Here is a 23,660-nt window from a genome sequence, read left to right as displayed (position 1 = left end):
CTCTCTCTCTGTCTCTGGGGAGCACAGGTGCCCTCTGCTAAATATTTTTTAAAATAAAGAATTGTATAAATTTACTAATATTAAACCAACCTTGCATTCCTGGTCATGAATTCTACTTAGTCATGATGTATTATATCACTTTTATATTTTTAAATTAAATTTGCAAAAACGTTGTTACAAAATGTTGCTTCTGTGTTCATGAAGAATATTAGTTTCTTTTTTTTAATATCATTATCTGTTTGTTTTGGTCTCAGATGAATGTAGGCCTCATAAAGTGACTTGGGAGATATTTCTTCATCTCCAATTTTCTGGAAGAGTTTATTTAGAATTCATCTGATATCTTCTGTAAATTCTATAGTGAAGCCTTCTGAGCCTTAGGGCTTTCTCTGTGGGAAGATATTTAACTACAGATTTAATTTTGTTTCTAGATATAGGAGCATTCAGCTGATGCATTGCTTCTCCAAGGTGTGTTGGTAGTATATGTCTTTCAAGCAATTTGACCATTTTCATTCAAGTCAAAATATTTTTTCTCATTTGATTTCTTCTTTGTCCTATGGATTGTTTAGAAAAGTTATTAGTTTCCAATGACTTATGTGTTTCCCAGAGCTCTTTTTGTTATCAATTTCCAATTTAATGCCATCCTGTATTAAGAACTTATTGTGGAGAGCAACAAATGGTGTAATGGTTGCGTTGCTGGACTCCCATGTAGTTGACAGTGGTTCAAGTCCCAGACTCGGCAGCTTAAGACTCCTGCTGGTTGCATGTGCGTGTGTGCCCAAGATCCCAAGAGGAGAATGGAGGAGAAGGGATTGCAACATGACCATCTCCCCTGGGGATATGATTTCTCACTGTCTCTCTGTCTCTCTCTGGTGACTGTGTATGTCCTATAGCAAAAATCTCTCTTAAAAATAATTTAAAAGAATGTATTTTGTGTGCACTGAACTCTGTTAAATTTGTTACTTTTTTTATAGCTTAAAGTCAAGTCTGTGTACCCATGTGAACTTGAAAAGAATGTGTTCCACTGTTTCTAGTGTTTGATGTCCGTAGGCAAAGTGGTTGGTAGTGTTGTTCACAGCTTCTTCTGCCTCACAGATTGTCTGTTGGCTTGTTCTGCCAGCTGCTGAGACAGAGGTATTGTAGTTCTTACTCTACCCAGGACTGTTTCTCCCTGCAGTTCTATTAGGGTTCTTTCAGCTATTCGGAAGTTGTGTTGATAAGTTTATTATGTCCTTCTGTTGAGTCGTTATGAAATGATCTTCTTGAGTAGTGTTCTCGGCTCTGAAACAGATCTTAATATTAACACAGCCACTTCAGCTTTCTTTTGATTAATGTTTGTATAATAAGATTGTGTCCCATCCTTCTCCTTTTTGCAACAGCATCATGGAAATATTTATAGACCATAAATTCATCCTTGTTCTTTGCCATACAGTGCATGTGCTCACTGGAGAGACAGTGAGAAGGAAAGCAAGAAATCACCCCCTGCAGGGATGGCCATGCACAATCCCTTCTCCTCCGTCCTCCTTCTGGGATTTGGGCGTGTGCACACATATGCCTGACATGATTTTCAAGCTGCCAGATCTAGGACTCAAACCGCAGTTGGCTGTATGGGAGTCCAGCACTTTAACCACCACACCACCTCCTGGCCCCTAAATTCATCTTTAAAGTGTAAGATGCTATGGTTTTCATATATGCACAGAGTCATGCCACTGTCACCGCTACCTAACTTCAGAACCCCAAATGAAACATGATAAGCATTAGCAATTATTCTCCACTTAATTACTTTTTTTTTTCGAGAGGTTTTTGCTATAGGGCACGTGCGCTCGCCAGAAAGACAGAGAGAGACAGAGAGACAGAAAGCGAGAAATTAACCCCTAGGGGGCATGGCCATGCCACAATCCCTTCTCCTCTATTCTCCTCTTGGGATCTTGGGCATGCACACACACGCACCCAGCGTGAGTTTAAGCCACTGGTTCCGGGACTCAAACCACAGTAGGCTACATGGGAGTCCAGCGACATAGCCTTTACACTAACTGCTGGTCCCCACTTAACTACTTTTTAAAAGCAGAACCAGCCTTGATTGGGGCACCCTGCTGAGACTCTGTGCCCCATAAACTGGGACCTCATGGGAGGCCCCCATTCAATTCCTAGTTCACCTTCAAAGCCAGGTGTGGTGGCTTGCAGCTGTCACAGTGACTCTGGAATCTTGGTCAGGAAGACAGTGACTCAAGGGCGCCTTGGCGACACAGTGAGCTAAAGGGAGCCAGGAGTGGTGGCACACACCTGCAGTAGGTAGGCTGAGGCAGGAGGATGGTGACAGCAGAGCCTCTCTAGACATGTACCCATTGTTAACACGCAGCCTTGTTACGTAGAATGACTCTTACGGCACGACTGTTACGCTGTATTATAGCGTGCAGTCTGATGCTCTGGCACGCACATCCGCTCCACACAGTGAGCATGCTCGGCACTGCCAAGCCTCCCTCCTGCGCCCAGTAATCCCCCTTCCTCTCAGCCTCCGCCAGCCCTGCACGACCGCTCGTCGGGGTCCTGTCGCTATCGATTAATCTGCATGTTCTAGAACATGAACTGGAGTCAGGCAGCGTGCACGCTTCATTTCCTGGCTGCTTTCCTTCAGCGTGACTTTGAAGGGCAGTCACCTGTCCCGTCCTGCGGGACCGTGGAACAGGTTCCTTGGGGGAGGGAGTGAGAGATGGGACAAACACACGCACACACACTACCAGGTGCTGATCAAGTCGTCTTCTTCCGTCTACTTCCGTTTATTGCAGAGAAATGGCGAGTTATATACAGCTGGTGGGAACCAATTGGTCGCCCGAAATGCAAATGAAATACAACAGCATAAACCAATCATTGATGTGGGTGGATCTCTCCCGTTGCCTAGAAACCCAATCACTTCCGGGGAGAACGGTTGGTCACATGATTTGAGAAAGGATTTGCTCAGTGAGGAAGTTAAGCCTAATGGTTTCAAGATGGCGGATAGCTCGAGGTGGCTTCCATATGCAGTGCTCGCCACAGTCACCTACTTTGGTACACGTACCAGTAGTTCATTCCTGGGCCCAGCAAGTGATGTGATGGTTAAGAGACTGGCTTCCTACATGGCTGACCACAGTTCAAGTCCCAGACCCAGCAGCTTGAAAATCATGCCAGGAACATGTACATGCGTGCCCAAAATCTCAGAAGGAGAATGGAGGAGAAGAGATTGCGGGGTGGCCATTTCCCCTGGGGGGTGAGTTTTAACTTTCCCTCTCTTTCCTTGTCTCTCTCCAGTGAGGACACACACCCAAAAACCAAATATTTGTTCCTGGAGGTTGCTCCATTACATGGCTATATTATAGTTTTTCCATTTGTTTTTTAATGGACATTTTGTTTGTTTTCTGTTTGGGACTGTTATAAGTAATGCTGCTGTGAAAATCTGTGTTTATGTAAAAAACATTTCTTCGCTCTTGGGTAAATGCCTGGGAATGGAAAGCCTGGGTCATGTGGTAGCTTTAAGTATAAATATGTAACTTCTTAAGACACTGCCAGACCGTTTCCCGAAGAAGTTGCACTATTTCACATTCCCATCAGTAGTTCATCCACTTCCTCCAGCACTCAATATGGTCGGTCTTTTTATCGAATGGGTGACTCTGGCTGTCATTGTAATTTTTTTCAAAGACTTATTTTACTTAATTTTATTCATTGTCATTATTTTAATTTTATTTTTAATTTTGAAGCTGACCAGAGAGAGTCAGAGAGAGAAGGAAAGTGAGAAAGCAAGATACGAGACTCGAACTGTGGTTAGCCATGTGGGAGTCTGGCCACCCCAACCACCACACCACCTGCTGGCCCCTTGTGATTATAATTTGTATTTCCATAACACCTAGTGATCTGGGGTGTCTTTTCATGTATTTATTTGCTTTTAATACATCTTCTTTGCTTATTTTTAAAATTGGATTGGTTGCTTCTTATTATTGAGTTTCAAGAGATTTTAAGCGCTATATCCTGGCTACAAGATATATCCTTGCAGAGATTTTCCCTGCTCTGTGGCTGCTTGGCCTTTCATTCTCTTAACAGTATCTCTTTTGTTGTTTGTTTCCTACAGGACTCATGCACTCACCAGACACAGAGAGAGAGGAAAGTAAGCAATCACTCCTAGGGTAGGATGGCCACACCACAATCCTTTCTCCTCATTCTCCTCTCAAGGTTTTGGGTACATAGGCACATGCACCCATGTGTTTTTCAAGTTGCCGGGTCTGGGACTTGAACTGCACAATCAGCCATGTGGGATCCAGACACCTTAACCTCCACGCCACATGCTGACCCAACAGTGTCTTGAAGAGAAGTTTTCAGTTTTGCTAAAGTCTAATTTATCCATCTTTCTTTCATTGATTATGTTTTGGTGTCATGTCTAAAAACTGTTTTGCCTAATGCAAGGTCTCAAAAATTTTACATTTTATTCAAGAAGTATCCTAGTTTTAGGTTTCATACTTAAGTCTCTCCATGTTTAACTTTTGAAAATAATGTCAGGTATAGGGGCCAGCTGGTTGTCTAGTGGTTGAGGTGGCAGGACCCCACATGGCTGACTGCACAGTCCAAGTGCTAGATCTGGCGGCTTGCCAGATGCCCCAGGTACATGTTTGTGGGTCCCCAAAACCCCAAGAAGAGATCGAAGGAAAGGGGACTACGGCACGGCCATTCCCCCACGGGGGCGATTTCTCACTTTCCCTCCCTGTCTCTCTAGATCTCACTCACCCTAAGACAAAAATCTAAAATAAATAATAATAATAAAAATATAAAATAAACCAGTCTTTCTCTTCTCCCCCACCCCTCCCCAGTCTCTGGAAGTCACTAGTCAGCTTTCTACTGCCGTGAGCTCATGGTCATTGCTTTTCGCTGAGGAGTGAGAACACGCAGACCTGCTCTTCCTGTGCCGGAGTTCTTTCGTGGAACCGATGCCTTCCAGGCTTGTCTGCCAAGTGACTGGAGCTCATCTTCTTTAGTGGCTGAATAGGATTCCCTTACTTTACACGTACCATGTTCTCTTTATCCATCTTATTACTGCATGCGGGTACCTAGCTATGCCGGAATCCTGTGTTAGGGCTGTCTCCTTCTGAGGCTTAGGGACCTTGGGTGATGTTCCCTGGCTCATATCCAGAGTCACAAAGATAATAAAGACGTCCAGGTCTCGAACCACCCTCCAGGCCCCATGACTCCCAGCACGAGCAGGATGACTGGGCATGGCTCTGACAGGGTCACTACGGATTCCAGGGCCTAGACCTGCAAAGTCCTGTCCCAGCCTCCCTCCCTGTTTAAACCCAAGTTCTTCCAGGGCCCCGCTCTTGTCTTTTCTTGTTTGTTTGCAGTTTTAATTAAGAATATGGATGTGGTTAAAGGGTAAGGGTTGAGAGGTCTGGGTTTCGATCCCAGCTCCAGCCACTGTGATACTGGGCAGGTTCCTAAGTTCCCAAAGCCCAGGTTGTATCATTGTAAAATGCTGGTAACCCCAGGTGTTACCATTTGTAAAATGGTGACTACCCCAGGGTTACATAAAGATGAAAAGATGTTCCTGAAATGCTTAGAGCATAAAGAGTGCACAATTAAATAGGAGTTTAAAAGTAATTTCTTCCTGGGGCCAGCAGGTAGTCTAGTGGTTAAGGCTTTGGACTCCCACGTGGTTAACCTTGACTCAAGTCCCAGACTTGGCAAGTTGGAACTCACACCAGGTGCATGTGCGCGTGTGCCCGAAATCCCGAGAGGAGAATGGACGAGAAGGGTTCATGGTGTGGCCATCCTCACTGGGCGGGGTGGTGGTGGTGGTGGTGTGGGGTGTGATTTCTCACTTCCTCTCTTTCTGTCTCTCCAGCAACCACATGCACCCTAAAGGAAAAATCTTTAAAAAAATAATAATTTCTTCCCTCCATTTCAAAGCTAGGCTCCCGGAAGACTTTTCAAGTCGATGAAGCCCTGAGGTAGCTCAGGAGGGTGAGTTCACTTCCCGCACAGGCCAAGCAGGTCAGCAGCTTGCGTTCTCACTTCTCTCTTTTCTCTCTCTAGTGGGAACACATGCCCTATAGCAAATTTTAAAAGATAATAATGGGAACCAGCAGTTAGCGTAATGGCTATGTCGCTGGACTCCCACGTAGTCGACCGTGGTTCGCGTCCCAGACCCGGTGGCTTAAAACTCACGCCGGGCACGTGTGCGTACGTGCCCAAGATCCCGAGAGGAGAATGGAGGAGAAGGGATTGCGGCGTGACCATCCCCCCTGGGGGGTGATTTCTCGCTTTCTGTCTCTATGTCTCTCTCTGTCTGTCTGGCGAGCGCACGCGCCCTATAGCGAAAAAAAAAAAAATAGATAATAATACATAGAATTAAATAAATAATTCTTTTTATTTTAAAAGAGTGTTAAGGAAACTATACTTTTTTTAAAGAATTATTTTATTAATTTAATTCATTTATTATTATATTTTAATTTAACCATAGAGAGACAAAGAGAGAGAAGGAAAGTGAGCAAGCAAACCTCCAGGTCCGAGACTCAGACTGCAGTCAGCCATGTGGGAGTCCAGCACCTCAACCACCACGCCACCTGCCGGCCCCACTGTAGCTTCTTCAATTGATGCTGAATGTCATCTTTTTTTCTCATGGACTTAAACGTTTATGTAGTAAAACTCACAAAGAAATGTGTTTTTCCCAGGAATTATATTCAAAAGCATTAACAACCAGCCTTCAGCCAGGCCCCCCGGTTGGATACTTCCTGGTTGTGGTCTGGAGTGGGCCTGCTGGGTTGGCAGGGGCAGGGAGACAGAGGGCCCGCCCGGGCCGTGGGCAGCACACGAGGCCTCCACCAGTCTCACGGCTATGACCGTTTATGAACCGGTGTGGACGCATTTCTTCCTAGCGCATGCTGGCTGAATATAAGCCTTGACTCTCTCCCTTAAAAAAAAAAATTTAGTCTTGGCCTATCCTTTGTTTTCCTATTTTTTACGGAAACAGGAGTACAAAAAAATCAGTCTTCCATAAGCTCACCCCATCCGGAGAAGGCGTCCTCACTCAGCTCCAGCCAGGTGTCCTCTCTGCCAGCTGGAACTTCCAACTTTTCAAGACAAGCCAGAAATGCAAATTGTGGTATTGAATCTTTCCTCTTTTCAGTGTATTTACTCCTTCCTCCCATGAAGGAGAGAGACAGCGACAGGGAGATGGTGCCCCCGACAGGGTCTGCAGACTGTGATCCACACCCAGCTCCAGCCAGACCCATGTGGGCACGTGCTCGCCTGGTGTGCTCAGGGGGTCTCCAGACGTGAACACAGCGCCTCCCAGGAGGGGCAGCTCTGGGAGCGTCCTGCTACCTCTCATCTCTGCTCAGGGATTTTGCATCTCTGTGCACTGGGGCCTCTTGACTGGATTGTATTGGCTATATATTCCGGCATTGCATGAACCCAAGGACGTGAGTGTTGTCCCGAAGGGTCGTCATCATCCGGTGGACAGGCAGACAGACAAATAACAGTTGATGTTACAGTGGACGGTGCTGGTGATGAACTACTTTGTAAAGTAGTAACCTTTTCTGGTGTGTATGTCGTATCATTCAAACTGGTTAAACTCTTTTTCCCCCAAGAATTATCTATTTTATTTATTTATTTATCGAGAGGTTTTTGCTATAGGGCATGTGTGCTCACCAGAAAGACAGAGACAGAGAGACAGAAAGGAAGAAATCCCCCCCCCCAGGGGGAATGGCCACGCCGCACTCCCTTCTCCTCCATTCTCCTCTCGGGATCTTGGGCACGCACGCACACGCACCCTGCGTGAGTTTAAGCCATCAGGTCCAGGACTCAAACCGCGGTCGACTACGTGGGAGTGCAGCGACATAGCCATTACGCTAACTGCCCAATTTTATTTATTTTTTAAAGTGCTATGGGGCATGTGCACTCACTAGAGAGAAATAGAGAGCCGGAAACTGAGAAAGCGAGCTGCCAGGTCTGAGACTGCAACCAGGGTTGACCACGTGGGAATCCTGCACCTTAACCACCACACCACCTGCCAGCCCCTGGATTAAACTCTTAAAGGATATGGGTTCTATGCTACACTCACCCTCAGCACCAGCTGACGTGCTCGGACTGTTTCAATCGATTCGTCGTCTGGATGGTCTCTTGCTAGTCTGTTCAACTGAAATGAACATATGACAATGCAGACGGTGCAGCCACTCCAATTAAGTCATCGTCTCTTTGCACGATAAGCTGTACTGTAAGGACTCTGCAAAGAATAAGCCCTTCAGGAAGGGAAGCAACCCGATTTGTTACAGAGTAGCTGTTACAGTCCACATGGGAGAACAGAGCAGAAGGGGATAAAAATGCAGGTGCTTCCTTGCTTCTTTGCGAGACCCACGAGACCCATGAGACCCACATGGGAAGTCGAACTGGGGAGACAGCTGTAACTGGCTTCATTCTGAAACTATTTTCAATGCCAAATGGACCTCCTGGTTGCTCTCTGGAATGAAGTACAATACAAAGGCAGAGATTGACATTGAATTTGGTTATTTTACCAGCAAACAAAATCTAGCTATAATTTATTGCCTTTGAAAAATACAAGGATGCCTGGGACCAGCAGTTAGCGTAATGGCTATGTCGTTGGACTCCCACAAAGTCGACTACAGTTCGCGTCCTGGACCAGGTGGCTTAAAACTCATGCCGGGCGTGTGTGCATGCGTGCCCAAGACCCCGAGAGGAGAATGGAGGAGAAGGGATTGTGGCGTGGCCATCCCCCCTGGGGGGGATACAAGAATGCCTAGAAACCAGGCAGAGTATCAACAATCAGTAGGGTATGGCTACTAAGTAAAAGAGAATCTTAAAACTGAAAGAACTCCTTTTATCATTTTTTGAGAGATTTTTGCTATAGGGCACGTGTGCTCGCCAGAGAGACAGAGACAGACAGAGAGACAGAAAGCGAGAAATCACCCCTGGGGGGATGGCCATGCAGCAATATTTTCTCCTCCACTCTCCTCTTGGGATTTTGGGCATGAACACACATGCGCCCGGTCTGAGTTTTAAGCCACCAGGTCCGGGACTCAAACCACCGTTAACTACATGTGAATCTAACGGCATAACCATTAAGCCATTTGCTGGTCCCAGAACTGGAAGAATTCTTTTATGAAAAGAACATCAAAATGATTTTTTCCCTCTAGTATCATAAGATGATTCAATTTTATCCATAACCCAGTCAAATAAACATGTATTTAACAGCTCTTTTAATCAAGGTTACATTTTTAATTGATGCTTTCTGTTTTTAAATGTTATTATTGGGCACATGCACTTGCCAACAAGAGAGAGAAAAACAGAGAGAGAAAGCACCCCCCAGGGGCACGGCCACACTGCAGTCCCCTCTCCTCATTCTCCCCTCGGGATTTTGGACACGCACACACATGCCCGTGTTTCTTTCGTGTGGCCAGGTCTGGGAGTCTCAGCGTGGAGCCGGCCATGTGGGCTCCGCTGCCCCAGCCACCACACCTCCGGCTGGCCCAGTGCTTTCGTTTTTAAAGTAGGACATGCTTGTTCAAAGAATCTGAATATATACAAAATAAAAAGAAAGTTCCCTTCTTTATCCCACCCACTTAGCTCCCTCCACCCTTCTGCGAAGTATAGCTGCCCTTGAGAGTTTGGCTCATTTCCTCCCAGGCCCTTTTCCTGCTCACTCCAAATACATGTGTTTTGTATGGTTCTTTATTTTCCAGAACATCGGGATTCTATTCTACCCTGTTATGCAGCTTACCTTTGCCTTCGCAGTCAGTTCACGTGGTTATCTGCCCCAAGACTGCATATTTCATAGTAAGACTCTCCCCAACTCACGCCGACCCAGCGTAAGTTGAAACTATCATAAGCTGGAAATAAGCGTTTAGTGTACCTCGCCTCCTACCAAACACCACATCCCAAGCCCCCTGGCAACACAGTGCGTGGTGGAGTGTGAGTGGTTTGTCCTCGGGACCCTGTGGCTGCCCAGCATCAGGCCAGAGTATTACTCTGTAAGAGGGGACCCCAGAAAGCGTGGTGGAAAACGGAATTGAAGTGTGAGTCTGTGTGGCCAGCAGGTGGCGCAGTGGTCACGTTACTGGACCCTGATATGGCTGACCACCGTCCAGTCCTGAACCTGGGAGCTTGATAAATCACCCCAGGTGCATGTGCGTGCCCAAGATTCCAGGGGGAGAATGGAGAAGGGATTGCAGTGTGGCCACCTCGCAGGAGGTGATTTCTCATTTTTCCTCTCATCGTCTCTGTCTCTCTCTCTCTCTGGCTAGTGCATGTGCCCTATTGCAAAAACCTCTTTTAAAAATGGTGTGAGTTTCGCCGGGCGCGTGTGCGTGCGTGCCCAGGATCCCGAGAGGAGAATGGAGGAGAAGGGATTGCGGCGTGACCATCCCCCCTGGGGGGGTGATTTCTCGCTTTCTGTCTCTAATGTCTCTCTCTGTCTGTCTGGCGAGCGCACGCGCCCTATAGTGAAAATCTCTCAAAAAAAAAAAAATGGTGTGAGTTTATTTTGGTACACACAAATGGAAACTTCTACAGAGTTGTTTTATAACATGTATTTTCTATGAACATTTTGAAGACTATGCATATATGGCTAGCACAAGGTCAAAAATTGAAATTTGAAATTTGGTCAGGAGTAAGTGCATAGTGCTTTCACACCATCACAAAATGAAAACATTGCAAATTGAACCGTTGAGAATTAGGGACCTTCTATATTAATGTGCCATACTCAAAATTTCTCAATTAAGAACCGTGAATGTTGGGACTAGCAGGTGGCATAATGGTTGCATCGCTGGACTCCCACATAGTCAACCATGGTTCAAGTCCCTGACCCAGTGTCTTGTAACTCATGCCAGACGCAGATGTGTGCGAGCCCAAAATCCCGAGAGGAGAAGGGAGGAGAAGGGATTGCTGCAGGGTCATCCTCCCTAGGGGGTGATTGCTTACTTTCTGTCTTTCTGTCTCTCTGTCTCTCTTATGAGCACACGTGCCCTACAGCAAAAATTTCTCTATTAAAAAAACAAATAGGGACCAGCAGATGGCATAATGGTTACATCACTGGACTCCTGCATAGTCAACTGCAGTTTGAGTCCCAGACTGGTGGCTTAAAGCTCACACCGGCCACCTATGTGTGCATGCCCAAAATCCCAGGAGGAGAAAGGATTGCGGTGTGGCCATCCCCCTGGGGGATGATTTCTCGCTTTCTGTCTCTCTGTCTCTCCTGCAAGTGCACATGCCCTATAGCAAAAGTCTCTCAAAATAATAATAATAAACACCATGGATGTGGTGCCCAACTTCTCACCCTTCCAGACACGCTGCAGTGACTGTCATCAGTCTGGATCTTAATTTACTCTTTGATTGTCACAGGGCTATGGCATCTGAAGTCATTGCGGAGTCTGGATCTGTCATTCAACGAGATACTGCGAATTGGGCTGTCTGATTTCCATAACTGCCGGCACCTGGAGAGACTGTCTTTAAAAGGCAACAAGATATTCAGAATTCACCCAGAAGCCTTCAAGGACCTCAAAAACTTACAGGTTCTAACATCTAAATTGTCCCATTGTTAAATAGGCAAACATAGAGGCCGTCCCATGACTTCCGTCAGAGAGTTTGTGTCCAGAAGTAAGTTTACTTTAAGATTTCCTAAAAGAGACCCAGGCAAGGTGCTATACTGGAAAGATACTGTGGTCCCCAGGCTGGGACGCTGGGAGGCCGAGGAGTCAGGGCGGGGTGGCAGCATGTGCCCGCAGTCCCGTGGGTGGGGGAGGCTGAAGCAGGAAGACTGTGAGCTCGAGGCCATCCCGGGCAACACAGGCAGACCCTGACTGTAAGAGCCAGGCGTGGCGGTGCTGCCTGTGGTCCAGTCACTAGGGAGGCTGAGGCAGAAGGGCCTCAAGGCAAGACCCACATTTCTCTTTTAAGATTTATTTTATTTATCATTATGATTATTTTTAACTTGCTACAGGGCATGCACACTCACCAGAGAGAGACAGAGAGAGAGACGGAAAGTGAGAAAACAAGCTGCTATGTCTGCAACTCAGACCGTAGTCAGCCATGTGAGAGTCCAGTGCCTTAGCCACCACACCACCTGCTGGCCTAAGACTCTGTCTTAAAAAAAATAATAAAATAAAATAAAAGAGGACCAACCAGGTGGTGTGGTGGTTAAGCAGCAGCAGGGTCCGACAAGGCCAACGGTGTGGTACGTGGCCCAGACCTGGTGACTTGGAAAACAGCCCAGGCACGTGTGCATGTGTGCCCCAAATCTCAAGAGGAGGATGGAGGAGGGGCGATTGTGGAGTGGCCACTCCCCCTCCTGCTGGGGAGGATTTCTCTCTTTCTCCTGCGAGTACACACACCCCATAGCAAATTTTAGGAAAAAATAAGTAAACACATAGAAAAAGATAAATAAATAAAATCCCCTGAAATAGCTGAAGTCTCGTCTTAAAGGTCAAAGGTCACAGTAATGGCCGTGGATTTTACTCAAACACAATCCTTAGCAAAAATTGACATTATTTTTCTAAATCAAGTTCAATCCAACTCAAGTTTCATTTACTGGCTGGCCAGAAAGTGAATTTCTGTTATTACTGAGGCACCTCCCTAAACCGCATCCCCCAGGGGGGATGGCCACACCGCAATCCCTTCTCCTCATTCTCCTCTCGAGATTTTGGGCACGCACACTCACATGCCCGGTATGAGTTTTAAGCCACCAGGTCTGGGACTCAAACCGTGGTCGCCTACGTGGGAGTGGAGGGATGTAACCATTACGCCATCTGCTGGTCCCAGTGAAGATCTATCTCCTGTTCTCTTTGTCAGACTCAGTCTCAAAGCCTGGGGTGTGTTCACACATAGGCACATCCCAGTCTGGACTCCCCGGTAACCATGGGTGGCCAGTGGCTGTCACAGAGCCGGCTCCGACAGAGGCGAGGCCGTTTGCCAGGGTGTGTAAAGCACTGCTCCGGCACAGGAGGCTCCAGCTCCCCCTTTCAGCCAGACGGCTCCCTGAGCCCCTCCCCACTAAAGGGCATGGAGGGGGGGAGCCACAGTGCAGTGGGCAGACCCCACAGCCAGCTGCCCGGGTTCGGAGTCCCGCTCCGCTCCTTCCCAGCTGCATGGTCTCAGGCAGGTATTCAAACCTCTCTGAGCCTCTTCATCCAAAAATGCAGATAACTTAGTTTCTCATAGAGTTTTGTGAGAATTCGATGTTTTTGTATGTATAAGGTGCTTAGAACAGTATTCGAATACAGTGCGTCCTTTAAAAATGTATACTACACATAAAAACATTGAAGAGTTCGTTTTATTTATCATTATTATTATCTTTCAATTTACTATAGGACATACACACCTACCAGAGACAGAAAAAGGGAGAGAAAGTGAGAAAGCAAGGTGCCACGTTTGGGACTCCTAACCGCAGTTGGCCACATGGAAGTCCAGCGCCTTCACCACCATACCACCTGCTGGTCCTCTCATTTTTTTTTAAGAGACATTTTTGCTATAGGGTTCACGTACTCACTGAAGAGACAGAGACAGTGAGAAGGAGAGGGAGAAATCACCACCCAGGGAAGATGGCCACGTTGCAATCCCTTCTCCATCTCGGGATTTTGGACACACGTGCACATGTACCTGACGTGAGTTTCAAGCCTCCAAGCCCAGAACTCGAACCAGGGTCAGCCGTGTGGGAGTCCAGTGCCTCAACCGCTACACCACTTGCTGGCCCCCCAGATTTTCTTTTTTAATTTGCCGAGGGCATGTGCACTTGCCAGAGAGAGACAGAGACAGGGAGAGGCAGAAAGCACCTCCATGGGGAGTGGTCTCACTACAACCCCTTCTCCTCCATTTCTCCCTTCTCTTGGGGTTTTGGACATGCATGCACATGTGTCCCACATGTTTTTCAGGTCACCAGATCCAGGACTCTAACTGCCATGTAGTCAGCCATGTGGGGTCCAGTTCCCCTAACCTTTAAGCCATGTGCTGGCCCCATATAGAAATTTTATGGAGGAATGGACAGTGATCATGGCTAGGTGTATTCGTTAGCTACTGCTGCGTAACAAATTACTATACACTCAGCAGCTTAAGGCCACACACACATGTTATCTTACAGTTTCTGTGGGTCAGGAATTCAGGCATGGCCTAGCACCTCTACTTCAGGGTCTCTTAAAAGACTGTAATGTAAGTGTTCACCAAGACTGGGGCCTCACCTGAAAGCTCAGGTGGAAAAGGATTAACTTCACAGCTCAGTGATTCTTGGCACGATTCGTTTCCTTGTTGGGCCACTGAACTGAGGGCTCAGTTCCTTATAGGAGGTTGGTCTAAGCCTGCCCTCAGTTTTGTGCCATGTGGGCCTCTCCACCAAGAAGCTCGCAACATGGCAGCTTGCTTCAGAGCCAGCCAAGGAGAGGCCCTCCAATAAGAAGCCTTCAGCTCAGTGATTAATTGCCGTGCTATCTCCTTGCCTTCGCTGTTGTCTACGAGCTAGAAACAGACCACTGGTCCTGTGCACGGCGAGTGCAGGCGATCGCTCAGAGGCATGGGCACCTGGAGGCAGGACCACTGGAGACCTCACGGAGTCTGTCTGCCATCACAGTGACATTATAGCAGGTGGAATGTCTGCAGGATTTGGCAGGACTTCCCCATTTACTGCAGATAGGGTGTCAAGTTGCCTGTAATCTCATTTACTCTATTGTCTACTGTCGGCATAAATTGCATACGTATTTATATATGTAATTTGCTCTCTGTTTTATTTCCTATGCGCTTTTATTGTGCTTTATGAGTGTTTCTGCAGCTCACCAGTAATAGACACCACAGACAAACTAAAAATCAAATTAGAGAATATTTTAAAACAGCTGTACTTCTCAATTCACTGGAAATGCCCAGAATCGCACAATTTCTCCTTCTCTATTATCCTTTAACATATCTGGCAATAGCTCTGAAGGCTGGTTTTGGAACATGAGGAACATATTTGGCACCAAAAAGAGAATCTCAAGATGGACGCTGCTCTCCTTCCGGGAGACGAAAGGGATTCTTGCACGGTTCTGTGTTTTCCCATACAGGATCTTCTCAGAAGCCAGACAGCATTTTCAAAGCATGAATTCATCGCATGTTAGGTGGAATGAAAGACGTTTCATTGACGCTTCAATTAGCATTTTCCCTAACCTTCGCCCTCCCTCTGAGCTGCGTGACTTGTGAAGCAGTGCCACATGCGTCTCTTGATCTTTCTGTCGCACACCCCCCTTGAATGCTGGCGTGGGGGTGATTCTTTAGCCAAATTGAACTGCTCTGTTTTAATCTTTTCTCAGGATGCATTTCCCTGAATCAGTTTATTAATTCACTGTCCTCCCTCCAGTTTTGCTTTCAGTCCCATGATTTGTAATATGATAAAAAGCTGCGGTGAGAAAATACCCTCAGACCTTAAAAAGAAAACAACGGCCGGCCAACCTCAGACGACTTCACTGCGGTTGCAGAGAGCTACAGAAGAAAGCTACTAACCCTGGGCAAGGCAAGGCCAAAGCAAGGGGGTTTTGCTTCCCAACCTCGGTCTTCTGCTTCCATTTTTGGCCCTTTTTTGAGAGCCCAGGCTGCCAAACTACTCAACACTGGAAACGTCACCTCATTACCTCAGTTCACAAAATGCTCTATTCTGCCTGCAGGTCTTGTCTGTGGCACTGTTTGCTTGGTCACTGGAATCGGCTCTTCTTAGAAATGTGTTTAATCTGCTACCTGCTCTGCCCTCCGGCCCTGGCTGTGTCCTTCACACTAGGGTTCTCGGTGACACTGAGGGCACCAGCGCTACCGCCCTTCTGTCGAGGTGTCGTGTTGGGCAGCGTGGTAGGCGGCCTCGGGGAGCCCCAGCAGCGAGCACCTGGCACCGGGAGTTGTTTTAGGCTATGTGCAAGAGATGCTTCCTTATCTCTAAGGCTTACCAGAAACTCGAACTTGAAGACAGGGAGTGGACTTTGCACTAAACCACAGGAAAACTCAAAAGCGCCCTCCCACACTTACAGCCACAGAGTTCCACCACACAAACCTACAGATTGGGCGAAGATTTCAATTTGGTCAGGTCGTTTCCAAAAGGAAGATGAGGGAAACAGCAGTTAGCGTAATGGCTATGTCACTGGACTCCCACGTAGTCAACCACGGTTCGCGTTCCGGACCCGGTGGCTTAGAACTCACGCTGGGCGCGTGTGCGTGCGTGCCCAAGATCCCGAGAGGAGAATGGAGGAGAAGGGATTGCGGCGTGGCCATCCCCCCTGGGGGGTGATTTCTCACTTTCTGTCTCTCTGTCTCTGCCTGTCTGGCGAGCGCACGCGCCCTGTAGCGAAAACCTCTCCAAAAAAATAATAATAATAATAATAAGGAAGATGAAATCCCAGAGACTCTCACATTGAGATGCTTGATGCTGCCAAGAACAAACTCCAGGTGAAGGTCACCCATGTAATGACTGCCCTAACGGTGGCAAGTCGCATTTTCATGATTATTAAGGGTAAGAAGGTGGCTGGAAGAAATAAGTCTTTAACAAGCTTGAACTTGGAAAAGAATGCTTGTCTGAGAGAGGAAGCAGCTATGAAGGCCAAAACTAAGTAGCAGAGGTATCCATGTTGGCTAGATTTTGAAAATCCAGAAATGATGTTGCAGCAAAAGTCTGTATTAAAAAGTAATGTGTGGGGACCAGCAGGTGGCGTGGTGGCTAAGGCACTGGACACTCTCACATGGCCAGCCATGGTTCAAGTCCCAGACCTGGTGGCTTGTTTTCTCACTTTCTCTCTCTCTCTCTCTCTGTCTCACTTTGGTCAAATTAAGAAAAAAAAAATGAATGAATAAACAAAATTAAATTAATAATTAAAAATAATAATATGTGAGGATCCATGTCACAAGAGTATATTTTACACAAACACCATTTCACTACAGCTGTTCTGCAGGTATCAAGTTCTTTCATTTTATTACTTGCAAACTGATCAAAAAGCATCATTTCTTGTACAGTTTAGAAGATTCGTTTTCCTTCACTATTTTCGAACACCTAAACCTATGTTTTAAATAAGGGTGAAGTTTAATGCGGTACTTCTTTTAAAAATAAGTAATCATTATTCATAGAACTGTATCATTTTAACTTCTAAAGAGCATTTAAATTTGTATCTTAGAGATTTAATAAAATGTTTCATTGAAAAAGGAAAAAAAAATGATATAACCTGAGATTTCCCCCTGATGTGTAAAACACATTCGCCCTTTTAGGTTTTCATTCAGTTGTTTTATTTTTGATTTTTCTTTGGCAAGGGTTGCACTTTCTTTTTTGGATGTTCTCTTCTCCCCAAACCCTAAGACCTCACCTGGTGTGGCATGCTCCAGGCCGCCCTACCCGGCCCTTCTTCAGGTGCAGTGAGGCTCAGGCTCAGGCGGGTGTGTTCTGTGGAGGAAGCAGATCAGATCTAGACCTCGCCTTCCATTCATTCATTCCTTTCTATTATTTACTGAGCAACGCTGTGGACCAGGCCCTGTGCCAGGATCCCTGTGGGATATACCATGTGGCCTAGCTCGGTCTTTTCCTCTGTAAAAATTAGGGAGAATGAGGGCAAGCAGGTGATGTGGAGGTTAAGGCAGCTGGATTCCACATGGTCAACTGCCAGTTCGAGTCCCAGACCCAGTGGCTTGGAAATCAAACTGGACGTGTGTGCATGCGTGCCCAGTCCTGAGAGGAGAATGGAGACAGGGTTCTGGAGTGGCCATTCCCCGCCACCCTCTCCTGCCCGTGTGTGTGTGTGTGTGTGTGTGTGTGTGTGATCTCTCATATTTTTCCTCTTCCTCTCTCTCTCTATAATGAGCACATGTGCCCTGTACCAAAACTTAAAAGCAACGGGGTGGGTGATGACAGCGTTGCTGGGAAAGCGGGAGTCAGGTACCAGAGCAGCAGGAGCGCCCCACAGTGGCAGCTGGAGCTACCCCTAACGGCATCTGTCCTGCCTGTCATAGCACTGTTGTGCCCAACTTTAACAAACATTGCTGTGTTCCTAAGCCACAGAACCTTTTTTTTTTTTTTTGGCCTGGTTTCCCTCCGTTTCTGATTACACTAGAAATATCAGCCATCGTGGGTGTACTAAATAGTACTAAATAGCGCGGACACAGAGAAGCACACTACTGCTCTTGAACTAGTGATGGATATGAGAGATGGCTCGTTCATACTTCTGGTCAACCCCAATTCTTCCGTGTTGTTCGTCCTCATCATCCACTAACTTCTACCACGTTCAAGATTGCAGTGGTTCTAAAACTTCTAGATCCAACACTAGACCTCACTGACAGGGGAGTCTAGGTTTTATTGGGCCAGTGGGAAAGTCATGACACATTTTTCTTTGCAAAAACATGTAACAGACACATTAGACGTTACAACTCATGGGGAAAAAGGAAGGGGAAAGGATTAGGCCTCTAATACAGGCCCCCATACTTAAAGCTTTCGCGAACATCTAATCCTTACCACAGCGCCGGGAGGGAGGCCCAGAGGCAGGAGACAATTCGTCAAAACTCACAGACTCTACAGGGACAGAGCAGAGATCTAAAACCTAGATTCTCTGGCTCTCAATCGGTGCTAAATTCACACTGCTGCCAGGTGAAGACTTTCTGTAGCGTTTGTCTCTAAAAGTCATCGTGCATGAACTGTCCTAAACGCGTTTCTCCCCAAGCAGGTGGTTGACCTCAGCGGCAATGCTCTGACCACCATCCTACCCATGGTGACCCTCGCTCTGGAACATCCCCATCTGGAGGTGAACTTGGCTGATAACCCATGGCAGTGTGACAACTGGACGGCAATCTTCCAAAGTTTTACTTCTGGATCCTGGAGGAGGAAGTGGAGTGTACTTTGTAACACGCTGGTTGGTAAGTAGTGCCTCTCCTCTCTGTAATGGCTCTGTTTGAACTGGAACATGCACACTGAAATTCAGTCTCGTTTGAAACAGTGACGGTCCCTCTGAAAATGAGGGCCGGTCCCTGGCACTAGCCTGCTTTGGGCTGTGTCAGAGAATAACCATTGGTGCCAATGGTGCCAACCGTTCTCCTCAGTGTATGAACGGATTTCTGTATGTGGCCAAAGAAGCCTAATGTGAATCTCTCACAATCAACTGGATTTGGTCAAAGACAGCAATTTTTTTTTAAATGTTGCTCTAAATTCTCACAATGGCACAATTTTATCCCAATTCTTAACAAGTAAGCAAAGAGGGACCAGCAGTTAGCGTAATGGCTATTTCGCTGGACTGCCTCGTAGTCGACAGCGGTTCGCGTCCCGGACCCAGTGGCTTAAAACTCACGCCGAGAACGTGTGCGTGCATGCCCAAGATCCCGAGAGGAGAAGGGATTGTGGTGTGACCATCCCCTCTGGGGGGTGATTTCTCGCTTTCTGTCTCTCTGTCTCTCTCTCTCTGGCGAGCGCACGCACCCTATAGCAAACACCTCTCAAAAATAATAATAATAATAATAAGCAAAGAAAGAAGCTTTCAGATGTGAAAAACAAGGTTAAGTGCTTGCTAACACTGGAAGTGTGATTACATACGTCCACAAATCAAACACACATATTTAGAAGTACACCTCCCTTTATGTATTCCTGGCCCCTCCGCTGCAGTCCTGGAAGACATCGCTGTAGCTGAGCATCCTGGGCGGGTCTTTTGTTTCATTTTGCTTTTTCAGACAGAGTCTTACCACCTTGCACCCCTCCTGCCTCAGCCTTCCAGTTGGGACTGCAGGTGCATGCACCACACCTGGTTTTTCTGGGCAAGTCTCATCATGTTGCCCAGGCCAGCCTCGAACTCTTGGTCCTCCTGCCTGAGCCTCCCTGGGTCACCAGGTTTCAGGCATACACCACTGCTCCTGCCCTTTAGATTGGACCAGGAATCAAACCAGGGCCTCCTCTATGACCCCAGACTGTGGCATCATGTCTTAGCAGCATGCACCACCTTGTCTGGGCTGGGAGGGATTTTTCAATATTAACTATCTTAGCTAAATCTCAAACTCTTAAGTAGGGAAAAAAATCAAAAGCCTTTTTTTTGTAAAAAGAGTTTTGCTATAGGGCACATGCACTCGCCAGAGAGACAGAGACAGAAAGTGAGAAATCACCCTGCTGTGGGGTGGCCACACCACACTCCCTTCTGTCCCAGTCTCCTCTCTGGATTTTGGGCAAGCACACACATGCGCCCAGCATGAGTTTCAAGCTGCTGGGTCCAGGACTCAGACCACAGCTGGCCATGTGGGAGTCCAGCACTTAACCACTTCGCCATCTGCTGGCCCCAAAAGTCATATTTTTAAAAAACAAGTCCTAGACTCTGACCTCTTCAGGACGGCCGGTAAAGCAGACTGGTCGTGCTCAGCAGGTTTGGAAGAAATCCACGGAGAGCAGACTGAGGTCTTCCCGTTGCCGGCAACACCGTCTCATCTGGTGGGCGCTCTGAATACGGAGAGCAGAGGTCGGGAACCAGCAGGAGCATGTAGGCTCTTGGCCACTCACCAGCCCCAGGGACCCGTGTACTCCTGGCTAGGCTGAGGCCGGGCCTTCAGGGCCTGCTGCAGCGTCCTGCAAACTGGTGTAGCAAGGGTATGAAGGGAGACACGGGGCCCTCCCCCGGCCTGGCTTTTCTTACCGTGGGCAGCTGCTGGGAGAAGGCCTAAGTCACACAAGGCTCGGGGGCCGTGGGCAGCTGACTACGACAGGCAGCGTGTGGGAGCGTGCACAGGGCCGCGGGCCGACCGTCGGATTAGACGAGAACCGGTGAGTGAGTGAATCAAACCGCACCCCTCCCGCAGCTGACGCTCCAAAGCAGAGCTCCGTCAGGGCTCAGGAGGACTCGCGCCGCTGCAGAAGCCCGGAAATCATTCCAACATCCTCTCAATGTGTGGCTTTTTAAGTTTTTAACGTCTTTATTTCAGTTTTCCTTAGAGGGCGTGCACGAGCCAAAGAGTCAGAGAGAAAGGGAATGGGAGCGATACCTCACCCCCAGGAGGAGTGGCCACGCTGCTGCCCCTTCAGTCTCTCCTGGGGTTTGGGGAGTGTTCCTCCAGCTGCTAGGTCCAGGACTCGACCCAATGAATGTTTTGTTTGATTTTTTATCTCCCACTTGCAGAGAATGAGGAGGTGTCCTGGGCGGCTCCGGGAAGCAGAACTTCCAGGGAGCCCCACCGCCCTCAGATTCATCGGAACCACCTGACAGACAGCAGAAGCCGCCAAGCAGGGAGGCCCCAGGAGGGACCGCGCAGGCACGTGGCCACTCTGAGGACCACGGTCGTCGCAGACTCGGGTCCCGGGGAGAGGCAGACGTGGCGGGGGAGGGCGGTTCGACAGGCCCAGGACGTGGGTGCTGCGGGCAGGAGGGACAGTGCTGGCCGGGACAGCCTGGCGCTGGCGGTGTGCCTGTCGGTGTTTGTCACGTTCCTCGCGGCGTTCTGCCTGGGGGCCTTTTGCAGGCCTTATATTGACAGACTGTGGGGACAAGGATGCCAGGACCACAGCCCCCACGCTGGGGCCGGGCACTTTAACGAGGGCTTCTACGATGACGTGGAAGTTGCGGGGAACAGGCAGCCCCCAAGGTCAGATCAGCCCCGAGTCTTCCACGACCCCCACCTCTATGAGAGCCAGGACTCCTTCTCAGTGACAGAGCCATGGCCACAGGCCGCTGTCACCCCTGAGGGAACTCTGGGCAGCAGTCAGCAGAGCCTGGGACAACACGGGAACCCCACGAGGGCCACAAGCGGAGTCGATGCCACGCTTCCAAAGGACAGCGCAGCAAGCCCCCTGAGTGATGACAATGATGACCACACCTACAGCCAGGTTGTCCTCAGAGGACTGAACCGGGACGCTGTGGACGGGGAGGGTCCTATCAGTGAGCGTCCAGCAGGCCCCTCACACAGGGGCCCTGGCTGGAGTGAGTTGGACGCGCCCCTCTCAGGGGAAACGCCAGCTCCTCTCTCTGAAAAGCAAACCTACGCAAACACGCAGGGGACTGCAGAGAACAAGGACACGAGGGCCACGGGATGGTTACCTTGGGCACCTGCAGGCCCGCAGGTGCAGGTCACCCGGGAAATGCAAGGACGCACCGTGGAGGGTCTGCCCAGCATGCAGGGGACCCTGGGGACGGGCGCTGAGGCCCTGTGCCCTGCCCATGGCAGTGAGGTACCTGGAGGTACCGACCCAGGGCCCAGCGGCAACCCAAACGCCACTTCTGCTGACGAGGGCCCAGGGACACTTTCTGACTTTCAGTGTGTGCGGGTGTCCCGCCACCATTCGGATTCAGATTCGGATTCCGATGAAGGCTCTTTGTTTACTCTGAGCTCCTCCAACTCAGAGGATGCCGGGACAGGGTTGGGGACTGAAGGAGAGGAACCCCAAGAGGATGCCACCTCAGGGGGAAGCCAGAACAGAGCTGTACCTTTCAGAAGTCCTGAGGGCAGCATCACCTTCCAGAAGATTCTGCAGAAAGGGGAGAAGCCAGAAGATCTCATTTCGGGTCCGGACTCTGCTTTGTGTGAGACTCAGGTGCAGAATGTCCCCGACACCTGGACACCTGAGGAGCCGGAGGCCCTGCCCGGGTCAGCGAGAACTAGTCTGGTAGGTGACCAGATCCCAGGCACGGCCACCTATGAGGATGACACAGCCCAGCCCGAGACCCCACCATGGCACTGCTCGCTTAGAGACTTGGAATGGTTTAGTGAGGACATTTCCGCACGGACACCTCCATGTCATGCCGATGTGGAACCCTCAGACCCCGACGGGAGTGCCAGCCAGGGAAGAGACGTGGGTGTGTCTGAATAGGAACCTCTCCTTCAGGGGACAGACGCAGCTCAAGGGGACAGTCCTTGCAAGGCAACCACACGGAAAGTGTAAGTCCTTGGCCTTGGGCTTCTTCAGGGGACGCCACGAACTCCAACAGATGGACAACGAAGCGGATGAGGGGCTCGTCTGTCCACCCGAGGACAGCGATGCCAGGAAGGGTGCCCGCCACATGCAGTCAGCGCAGTGGTGGTCAGAGCCACGCGGCGGCGTCACGGAGGACAGGGAGGGTGTTCTGAGCTGGTTCTGAGATCCATGGGCCCTTGTTCCGAGAGTTTCCAGACGCGGCCAGAGCACTAAGAACGCGAGCGCATTGCCGAGCCTGAGAGTGGAGCGGTACTCGGAGGACAGTCCGTCGCGGTGAGGAGGACATGGTTCTAACCTGCTCTTGGGGGCCGACCCGGAGCAACCCGAGGGAGCTGACCGAGGAGCAGGTCTGCCCTAACACAGGGACAGGCAGCTTGGCAACCAGAGGGGCTTCGAGTGACGTGTTCAGTACATACTGACACACTTCGATACGAACGCTAGGTAGAGTTTTAACCAATTATTTGCAAACACTGGCACTTTTTGGAAGCTGATTATGAAACTGCAAAATTAGAAGAATTCAGAGAAATTCTATATATTTTTTCCTCCTTGGCACACGCGCTCACCAGAGAGAGACAGAGAGAGAGGGAAGTGAGAAAGCACCCCCAGGGAGGATGGTCACGCGGCAACCCCGTCTTCATTCTCCGAGGATTTGGGGCATGCACTCATGTGCTGAGGGTGCTTTCTGGCTTCTGGATCCGGGACTCAAACCACAAAGTCCAGAGCTTACCCTCCATGCCACCTGCCAGCCCCACAGACGGCACTCCTCAGGGTCTATCTGGTG

At 48.8% G+C, this 23,660-nt stretch overlaps 2 protein-coding genes across 3 annotated transcripts in view; both read left to right on the top strand.

The window, feature by feature from the left end:
• LRRC66 (leucine rich repeat containing 66) overlaps positions 1–23,458 on the top strand; it is a 40,574-nt gene extending 17,116 nt beyond the window's left edge. For both annotated transcript variants that reach the window (XM_006141454.1, XM_006141453.1), the window contains exons 3-5: positions 11,371–11,540; positions 18,669–18,858; positions 21,090–23,458. In XM_006141454.1, the coding sequence (XP_006141516.1) occupies positions 11,371–11,540; positions 18,669–18,858; positions 21,090–22,774 (2,045 nt within the window). In that variant the 3' untranslated portion in view covers positions 22,775–23,458. The remainder of the gene's footprint in view (positions 1–11,370; positions 11,541–18,668; positions 18,859–21,089) is intronic.
• On the top strand, positions 15,613–16,657 carry LOC102476941 (protein FAM162A-like). Its single transcript, XM_006141452.3, has 2 exons — positions 15,613–16,090; positions 16,373–16,657. The coding sequence occupies exons 1-2, from the start codon at positions 15,628–15,630 to the stop codon at positions 16,579–16,581; spliced, it is 672 nt and encodes a 223-aa protein (XP_006141514.2). The 5' UTR covers positions 15,613–15,627; the 3' UTR covers positions 16,582–16,657.
• Positions 23,459–23,660: the final 202 nt, after the last annotated feature.

Source organism: Tupaia chinensis, unplaced genomic scaffold, assembly GCF_000334495.1.
Source record: "Tupaia chinensis unplaced genomic scaffold, TupChi_1.0 Scaffold000054_1, whole genome shotgun sequence".
NCBI lineage: Eukaryota > Metazoa > Chordata > Mammalia > Scandentia > Tupaiidae > Tupaia > Tupaia belangeri.
The sequence above is the reverse complement of the archived record's forward strand: the minus strand, read 5'-3'. Positions and strand labels throughout refer to the sequence as shown.

What these genes read in the sequence shown, in the direction of transcription:
- LOC102476941 (XM_006141452.3), top strand. Translation starts at nt 15,628, where the DNA reads ATGCTCTATTCTGCCTGCAGGTCTTGTCTGTGGCACTGTTTGCTTGGT. An exon ending in GGAAGATGAGGGAAACAGCA is followed by an intron (nt 16,091 to 16,372) that starts GTTAGCGTAATG and finishes GAAATCCCAGAG; the next exon opens with ACTCTCACATTGAGATGCTT.